Source organism: Echinops telfairi, unplaced genomic scaffold (assembly GCF_000313985.2).
Source record: "Echinops telfairi isolate 266 unplaced genomic scaffold, ASM31398v2 ScPeMD7_7420;HRSCAF=8458, whole genome shotgun sequence".
Lineage (NCBI taxonomy): Eukaryota > Metazoa > Chordata > Mammalia > Afrosoricida > Tenrecidae > Echinops > Echinops telfairi.
The window spans coordinates 16,502,156-16,511,948 of NW_022111320.1; the positions used below are offsets into that span (position 1 = coordinate 16,502,156).

General features: G+C 43.6%; 1 protein-coding gene across 1 annotated transcript in view; it reads left to right on the top strand.

Annotated features, from left to right (window-relative positions):
* Positions 1–215: 215 nt before the first annotated feature.
* The window catches only part of LRRIQ4 (leucine rich repeats and IQ motif containing 4), a 17,792-nt gene continuing 8,214 nt past the window's right edge, over positions 216–9,793 (top strand). The window contains exons 1-4 of the mRNA XM_013005032.2: positions 216–1,237; positions 6,956–7,129; positions 8,380–8,518; positions 8,764–8,831. Coding sequence (XP_012860486.1) covers positions 218–1,237; positions 6,956–7,129; positions 8,380–8,518; positions 8,764–8,831 — 1,401 coding nt within the window. The 5' untranslated portion in view covers positions 216–217. The remainder of the gene's footprint in view (positions 1,238–6,955; positions 7,130–8,379; positions 8,519–8,763; positions 8,832–9,793) is intronic.

Sequence of the window (9,793 nt, forward strand, 5' to 3'; positions counted from 1 at the left end):
CTACTTCAATTATTTTCCCAACAAGAAGCACAAAAATCTAAATTACCTAAATTTTGAATTCCATTAAAAATTTAAGTACTAAATTGAATGAAGTTTAAATTTTATCTTTTTAAGGATACTAAGTTTCCTGACACATAAATTATGCATCTTCTCTCTCCCCCCACTCCTGCCTCTATTCACAGTATTTCAGACTTTGAATGTTTGAACTTCCTCCAAAATGTCAACGCACATTATAAAACTAGGAGAACAGGCCTCTACAGTCCGGCAAAATAATCCACAACATTTAACCGACAGAACATTTTTCATCGATGCTTCTAACCAGAGACTGACGACCATCCCCGTGGAGATTTTAAGATTAAAAGAATTAGAAGAAATACATTTAGAAAATAACAGGATTGAAGCGATTCCGCGGGATATTCAGGATTTAAGGAATGTCAGGATCCTCTACTTGAACAAGAACAAACTGAAGAAGCTGTGCCCGGAGCTGGGGGAGCTGAGCAGCCTGGAGGGCCTGGACCTGAGCGACAACCCGGTGGACCCCCCCTCCATTCCCATCATCAGCCACCTGCACGCCCTGCGCGAGCTCCGCCTCTACAGGGTCGCCCTGAGGGAGTTCCCCATCGCCGTCTGTAAGTCCCTTCACCACCTCGAGCTGCTCGGATTGTCCGGAAACCTCTTGAAATCTTTGCCCAAAGAAATGGTGAACCAGACCAAACTGAGGGAGATCTACCTGAATCAAAACAAGTTTGAAACGTTCCCCGCGGAGCTGTGCGCTCTCTCCAACCTGGAGATCATTGACCTGGATGGGAACAAAGTAACGTCCATCCCACAAGAGATCGGGGATCTGCCTATGCTGCTGAAGTTCTACGTGGCTCGTAACAACGTGTCCGTCATTCCGGAATCACTGAGCCACTGCAGCAAGTTAACTGTCCTGGATTTTTCCCACAACTCCATCCAGTCCCTCCCGAAATCCTTCTCCGAACTCACCGCGATCGCGGAAATCGGGCTGAGTGGGAACAACCTGGGGAAGGTGCCCCGCCTCCTCTGCCGATGGCCCTCGCTGCACCTGCTCTACCTGAGCAACACAGGACTGCGGAGTCTGCGGGGCTCCTTCCGGCGCCTGGTCACCTTGTGCTACCTGGATCTCAGCCAGAACCAGCTGGAACGATTTCCCTTGCAGCTTTGTGCGCTGAAGGACTTGGAAATCCTGGCTCTGGACGACAACAAAATTCAGCAGGTACTGCTAGCCTGCCTCTATGCTCCTATGGGAACCCTTCTTGTTCCACCGTCGGGTGGGCTGACGCTGGGTCTAAACATCAACACCTGTGTGGGCCACCTAGGATTACAACATGTACCCAGCAAGGTAGCCACATGTCTTTGTCATGTACTGCTGTAACTGAGGCTATATAGATGAGTATATTTATACGTATATCTATACACACATGTATCCTGTATATACACCTGAAATGTCATATATATCCTAAATGTCATATATATATATATATCCTAAAGAATAACAAGTGATATATATCCTATACATATATTCTATCTATATATCCCACATGTAGGATATATATTCTGTACATAGAGGTTAAGTCCTATAAAGAGGGTTTAGCTATCCTATACATCGCTGTATAGGATATATATCTATTTAGGATATAATTTTTAATAAGATATATATTTTTAAATAAAACAGTAAAAATGACTTAATATTTTTTAGAATATACTCATGTATGTGACAGTCACTGGGGTAAGTGCTTTTACATGGATTATCTCACCTACTCATATACTTGAGTAAAAGCCGAGGCACCTAATTTTACCACAAAAAACTGGGGGGCTTTTTCAGCATAAAAAATGTGCTGAAAAAGCTCGGCTTATACTTGAGTATATAGGTAACTCTCACATCTGATGCCAATAATATTGTTATCCTTAATGACTCGCGAGGAACATGAGACAAAGGGCACTTGACTCACCTGTGCAAGGCTACACAATCTGTAAGCAATCGCACCAGGACTCCACCCCAGGGTTACTGAGCTCTAGAACCTCTATTTTTTAACAAAGGTCCCCTTCTTGGGGTCTCCTTAAACCTCAGGCTTTTCTGATACATACTACCTTCAAGTCACACTCCTGGGAGCAAGTCTCCTACATGCACACAGAAGGGTGTGCTCAAAATGTCCACTGTAGTGTGGCTTCTAGTCATGAGACACAGGGATAAGCTACATGTCAGTCAGTAGCAGGTGGCAGCATCTTAATAAAACAGAGTACTTTATAATAAGTTCAACAGCATATTTATATGTATTGTTTTATCTATGAACATCATCAATATGAGTACATCTTAAAAATACCAAATTCTTATTTAGAAACACCAAATTATTGAACATTATGATAACACTTATGAATGTTTAAACCCCACACAACGACATACATGCAATACATATTTTATAAATATTTTAATAAATATTTTATGTATATAATAAAAGCATAGAATTATGAAGTGGAAGAAAACTCACTCAATTCCTGGTAGTGGCTGCCTCTGTGAAGAGGGAAGGAAGAAGTCTAGAAAATGGAAGGCTATCATAAGGACCTGAACTTCTTTAATTTTTTAAATCATTTTATTGGGGGCTCATACAGCTCTTATCATAATCCATCCATCCATCCATTGTGTCAAGCACATTTGTACATATGTTGCCATCATCATTTTCAAAACATTTTCTTTCTACTTGAGCCCTTGGTATCAGCTCCTCATATTTTGCCCCTCCTTCCTTCTCCACCCTTCCTCCCTCCCTTATGAACCCTTGATAATTTATACATTTTTTTCATGTTTTACACTGACCGACATCTCCCTTCACCCACTTTTTTGTTGTCCATCCCCCAGGGAGGGGATTATTTTTTTTTATAAACATTTTATTAGGGGCTCATACAACTGTTATCGCAATCCATACACACATCAATTGTGTAAAGCACATTTGTACATCATTCTCAAAACATTTTCTCTCCACTTAAACCCCCGACATTAGGTCCTCATTTTTCCCCTCCCTCCCCGCTCCCCCGTCCCTCATGAGCCCTTGATAGTTTATAAATGGGTATTTTGTCATATCTTGCCCTGTCCGACGTCTCCCTTCACCCACTTTTCAGTTGTCTGCCCCCCAGATAGGAGGTCACACATAGTTCCCTGTAATCGGTTCCCTCTTTCCTACCCATTCTCCCTTTAGGGAGGGGATTATTTTTATATTAATGTTATTGGTGCGCCCTCCCCCCCACCCTTACCTTCCTGGTATCACTACTCAAGGACCTGAACTTTAATGCTAGTATTTCACCTCATTTAGTAATGGACATGGGTGATGTGCATGCAGGTATGTTTCCTTTTATTACTTGAAACTTAAAAAGAGCAGAGTTGTTGTCAAAAGCAAACTCATCTGTGGAGGGTGCAAAGCAAACTTAGAAATCAACCACTATAAACCAAGAATAGGGCTGCTTTTCCTGACTGGATACCAATCTCAGTTATTCACTCTACAGTGTAAAAATCCTTAAAGGCATCTGACTGAATTTTCAAGTTGGGCTGCTAACTTCAAGGCCAGCAATTCGAAACCACCTACTGCTCTTCAGGAGAAAGAGCAGTTCTAACCTTCCCCCCGCCAAAAAAAAAAAAGATTTAAGGTCTTGGAAATCCACAGGGGCAGTTACACCCTGTGCTCTAGGGTCACTATGCGTCAGAATTGATTTGAGGACAATGAGCTTGGTTTATATTGAGCATAGAAGATTTTATGTATTGTTCCTTTTTATTTATTTTTTAGCATTCTGACCATATTTTTTGGTCTTCCATTCCCAGTTTCCTCCCAGTGCACCCCCACCCTCCAATGACCCATGGCTTTTAAACCAAGTGCCTCTTTGTCTCTCCTCCCAAATTTAAGTGATGGCTTTCTGGCTCTTGACACCGGCCAGTTTCACCTGTTATAGACTTTCAAGCAGCATCTTTGTAGCTTTTCCTTGCCTTGCGAATGTAAAAAAAAAAAAAAAAGCTGGCTTTCAGTGTGTGCCTAGAGGATTTATCTGCGAGGTGCATTTCCATCAGTATACCTGGGTGGTGAACCCTCAGAGCTTTCAACTTAAAGGCCGGAGACGTAAGTCTGCTTCGCTGTACCTCCGAAGAAGCTGGCTGTCTCCCTCGGGACAGTCTGCTCCTGCAAACCCTATGGAGCACAGGCCCATTCCGACACGCATGGGGCTGCCGTGAGTTCATGGTAATGGCAACTAGTTGACTCTCTTTCCTTTATTGAAGAAGATCCTGACAAAACACCCATCTCTAAATGGCTGTAGCTCAATTAACGGTGTCATCGATACTCACCTACATTTGAAGCTCTGGAATATTTTTCTTCTGTGCATCCAGAATTATTTCCATGATACTTTAATATGACTATACTGGGACTCTTGGTTTTAGAATATCTGGGTGGGGGGCAACATGTAACCCACTTTGAAAATTAAGATTAAAAAAATTAACTAAAAATCAAAATTAAAGTGATGAACTAAGTAAGCAACAATGTCGGAAGTGACTGGGTTATGGCAGTTAGTTTCCCATTGTTTAGATTGCGCGGAGTGTAGACTTGCATCAAAGAGATCCAAGTGCCTAAGATACACCGCTTTTTACAGTCGATGGGGAAAGGTTAAGCATCAGGACTTGATCTGAGTAAGTAAACCTATCAGAAACCTCGTATTTCCGGGAACGCGAGCCCTCATCCTACACGATAAAGAGAAGAATGGAGGTGTTCAGCTGTGAGGGGCTGCTCACCCATGTCCGTTCTACTCTTCACGGAGAGCTTTCGGAGCCCTGGTGGTGCCGCAGGTGTACACTCTGCTATGAACTGAAAGCAGTTTGGACCCACCAGCTGCTCAGTGGGAGAAAGACGACTCCAGCCATGGAAACCCTATGGGGAGTTCTACTCTGTCCTGCAGGGTCTCTCTGAGCCAGATGAACTCAAAAGCAGTGGATTGGGGTTGGTGTAGAGATGTTGGGCTCTCTCCTTTCTTGGAAAGCAGGATGGTAGGGGAGAGAGTGCGTGGGAGGAAAGCCCACAGGCTAACCAGTGACCTTTGAAGGGTACCTCTAGTTGGGAATGAAGCCAAATAAAGCCCGTGGGGCTCAATGCAAATCAAGAAGCCCCGTGAGACACATAGCTGAGTCTTTTCTGTCTGCAGGAGGCAATCTGATTTGTCCAGAAAGCCAGAGAAATTGGTGGATGTGACTGTCACAAATATTTGGCTTAAGAAAATAAAAAAGACTCTAACGATTAAGCTTTTCATTGCAGATGTTTAAACACCTGCTGGATGGCTAACTATGGAATCACTCATTAGAGGGCTGGAATACTCTGTTTAACCCTCCAAGTCTGGGAGTCCGTGAAATGCCTATCCAGTACCTGCACAAAACGTCCACTAGAAGGCAGACGGTGACAAGCTATAATCACAACATAAAGGAAATAGATTAGAAATAGTATGAACATGTGATTACTTCCCAATGAGATGTACATTTCCAAATTACCGCACTACATAGCTATCTAGCATGAACGCTCATGTCACTAAATGTACCAGCTTATAAGAATGAGATGTATGGCGAGTGTGGTGGTTATCATATTAAATCATCCAAGTACTTCCTTTTTCAGTGGTGTCAAGAGTTGCCACCTTGCTGTTCATACATGTGCAAATACATAGGTTAAAAACTGCTCCAATTTGGAATGGGGGGGGGGGTTAGAGTGGAGACCCAAAGCACATTTGTAGACAATTGAACATCCCCTCACAAAAGTCACAAGGGAAGGGCCAGCCAGCGTGTAGTATAGCACCATTGAAACACACAACGGTCCTCGAGTTCAGGGGTTCTCAACCTGTGAGACACGACCTCTTTGGGGGGGGTCAAATGACCTTTCACAGGGGGAAAACACATATTTCTGATGGTCTTAGGAACCAAGACACCACTCCTCTATCCATCTCCTTGTGGGTCCACCCACATGCAGATTCATCTGTTACCCATGCTATACCATGCTTTAAGACAAAATTTCATTTATTTGTAATTAGAAATAAATGTTTCACAATATATAATTGCATATTGTTTTTGTGATTCATCACTATGCTTTAATTATGTTCAATTTGTAACAATGAAAATACATCCTGCATACCATATATTTACATTACAACTCATAACAATAGCAAAATTATAGTTATGAAGTAGCAACAAAAATAATTTTATGGTTGGGGTCACCACAACATGAAGAACTGTATTAAAGGGCCAAGGCATTAGGAAGGTTGAGAACCACTGATTTAGTTCTTTAATGCCCCCCCCTCCCACCCCCCATCATGACCCTAGTTCTACCTTACAAATCCGGCTAGACCAGATCATGTACACTGGCATAGATAAGAGCTCTCGACACACGGAATCCAAGACAGATAAATCCCTCAGGAACAATAATGTGAATAGTGTTGCCATGAGGGTAAGGGAAAAGTGGGGGGAGAAAGGGGGAACCAATGGCAATGATTGATACATTACCCCCCACCCCCAGGGGGACGAACAACAGAAATGTGGGTGAAGGGAGACAGCAGACAGTGTAAGATATGAAAATAATAATTTCTAGTTTATCAAGGGGTCACAAGGGTGGGAGGGTGGGGGAGGGAGGCAAAAAAGAGGAGCTGATACCAAGGCCTCAAGTAGAAAATGTATTGAAAATGATGATAGCAACCTGTATACTAATGTGCTTGATGCAATTGATATATGGATTGTTGTAAGAGCTGTAAGAGCCTCCAGTAAAATGATTTATATTTTAAAAAGAATAATGATAAAGTTGCTTGGGTGGGGGATTGCTCCAGTTAAGACAGTGCATAAAAGTGGAGAGCCTCAACACCAAAGCCCACCTATCTGATGACTGCTGAAAACACTCTTTGCCTGAAACGTATCTCTTTGGAATACTTCTAGCTACCTCCAGACATTGTCTCACTTTCCAAACTGAAGATTCTTGGATTAACAGGAAACCAGTTCTCTGCCTTTCCCGAAGAGGTCTTTACGCTAACAACATTGGAAAAACTGTACTTGGGGCAAGACCAAGGAGTCAAGTTTACCAATTTGCCGGAAGGCATTAGCAATCTGCAGGTAAGCCTCCCCGCCAAGCATAACCCACCGACTCTTGAAAGTGGACCGGCTGGAGAGGAGCTGGGCACAGGTGTCCCTGCGGGCTGGGCGTGGACTCATGGATGCTCAAGTTCTTAGCAGGCTCCAAATGAGTAGACTTCTCACATGTGGACATTCCACTGTCTTGTTGAACAGTCCCCGGATGTATAGCCAAAGAACATTTTCTTGTGAGGCAATTGGGTAAGCCATGCCACCCTGCCCATCATTTACAGAAATGGAGGCATAGGGCGTTCTGTTTACATTCCACTTTCCATAAGTAGCTCCCTGAATATTGAACTCTTGTGAAAGTAACATGTCCTACAGGTGATGTGTCTGGAGCCTGCCTCTTTGGTAGCCAGTGCTCCCTGCACAGGACTGTATGACACCTGCCTCCGGCCCTGCCCCCCTCACATGGTGGCAGCTTCTCGTGCTGTCCCTGAGTGCCCAGCAAATCCTGGCACCAGCTTCACACTGAAGTTAAATCCCCAATACTGCCAAATCCTAGCAAAGCAAAGAGATACTTCATTCCTAGTCATCATCCCCGCGTTTCTTTATGCAGACATCTTTAAAAGAGCGGTTATTTTTCATGGTTCTGTTACTGCACTCCCAGTGATAATGCATCCAGCGTGGGTCCCTGCATAATCTCTGAGCTGCAGTGGCTACAGTGCATGAGAGCCCCCTATCAAAAGCTCCCGTTGCTGGTTCTCCATCTCTTTGCTGTGTGTGCATAGAATACCTTTTGCCATCTCTTTCTCCCTGTACATGCTATACCACACTCCAGAATTCAAGGCAAAACACAAACACTAAATTTTTGCCTAGTGGATTCACAGTAGTATAATTCAGTATATCGGAACCCATCCAAGTGGAAGCAGCAATTTTGACATTTGAAGCAGTTATATTTCTATAGCAACTACTACAAAAAATTAGCCATTGAAAGGGAGAAAATGATAGATGTAAATGATCCCTGAATCGTAGTGAAACAAGCGCTGGATCTCCATAATCTCATTTCCCTGCTTAAATGGAAAATGCGTCCAATGACTCTTCTGAAAATTAATTTTAGTTCTTAAAGATGGTCCTTCAAATATGTGTTTTTCTTTATCTCACTGTATTAATCTCCCCCTGCCTCATCCCCTCACCCATTTAAGGGACATGGGAACACTGGTTCATACAATTCTCTTTGCAAATTAATACAATTCTCTTAGCAAGTCATGCTATACTCTCTGTTATTCCAGAATCTTAAAGAACTGCATATGGAATACAATCACCTGAAGCACCTGCCCGAGTCTTTGGGCTCACTGTCTAACCTGCAAATTCTTGATTGCCGCCATAATTTGCTTCGGCAACTTCCAGACACCATTTGCCAATTACAAGGTGAGGCATGTTCATAGAGCCACGGCCTATTAAGAATTTAATGTTTTTGTTGGGTGCCATCCGTCCTTTCCAACCCGCAGGGATCCCGTGTGACAGAGTTGAACTGCCCTTAAGTCTACTGCCGCAGATTCCCCAGGTCTTTCTTCCGCAAAGCCACTGGATGGATGGGTTAGCAACTAGCTGCGTGCTTAGCCATTGAGCCACCAGTGCTTCCAGTGGTTAAATGCTTCCTTCCTTGGTTGAAGACCTGTCTATGTTTGGAGGACTGGACCCCTCACCCAATACCTCCCGGCAGTTGCTCACCAGCCACATGGTTAGTTCAGCGAAGAGCCTCACAAAGGCCGTCAGATTGTACTGGGAATTTAAAAGAACAGGTGGCCACGGCTAAGAAAATGAACCTCGATCGCCGCATTCATTGCAGAAACAACAGTCGTTTACGGAGCATCACTTGTGCACTCATTGCCATCCAATAGGCTCCTACTCATAGTGACCCCGTAGGAGAGGGTAGGAACTATCCCTGTGGGTTTTAGGGATTTATAATTAATTCTTCACAGGAGTAGAAAGCCTCATCTTTTCACAGGAGTAGAAAGCCTCAAACCATTGTTCCTAGGCTAAACCATTGTTCCTTTCTCCATCCATCAAGCCTTCCATCCACTTAGCAAGCGTTTGCTGAACACCTGCTGGGGATGGGGGATGGGGGGTATGCTGGTTTTGCCATTAAAAAAAAAAGCCATCATAAAGAAAATAGAGGCTGCTACCTGACCACAGATCTTCAAAACTGTGGCTCAGGGGTGATGCTCCTGACCACACATTGTTATCCCGACCTTTGTCCTTGGATGAACTGAATTATTTGGAAAGGTTTCAGTGTTCACTATTTTTCGGTCTCGAATCTTTATTGACACTGGCTTCAGGGATGCTTTTAACTCGTGTAGGTTATAAAGACGAGACCTCATCTGATAATCAAATCAGATGTAAAGCTTGTTCTGTGGTACAGCAGCAAACACACATTTCAAAAGGACTGGACTAAAGAATGCCCATTTAATTTTCTTTTCTTTTTTTTACCGGCTGTGGTAGTTACTTTATTGTGCCAATCTGGCCGATAAACACATGTGGGGTTAATTGAAGGGCAGAGGGATAAATGGCTCTCTTGCTTTCTGATGGTCAGACCAGGGTTCAGCTGCCTTAGCCAGTTCCCTGCTTCAGCTGGCAAAGCTCACTTCCTGCAAGATATCCCTGAAGAGAAGCCCATGGACCTACCCCGATGCAGCCCTGGGT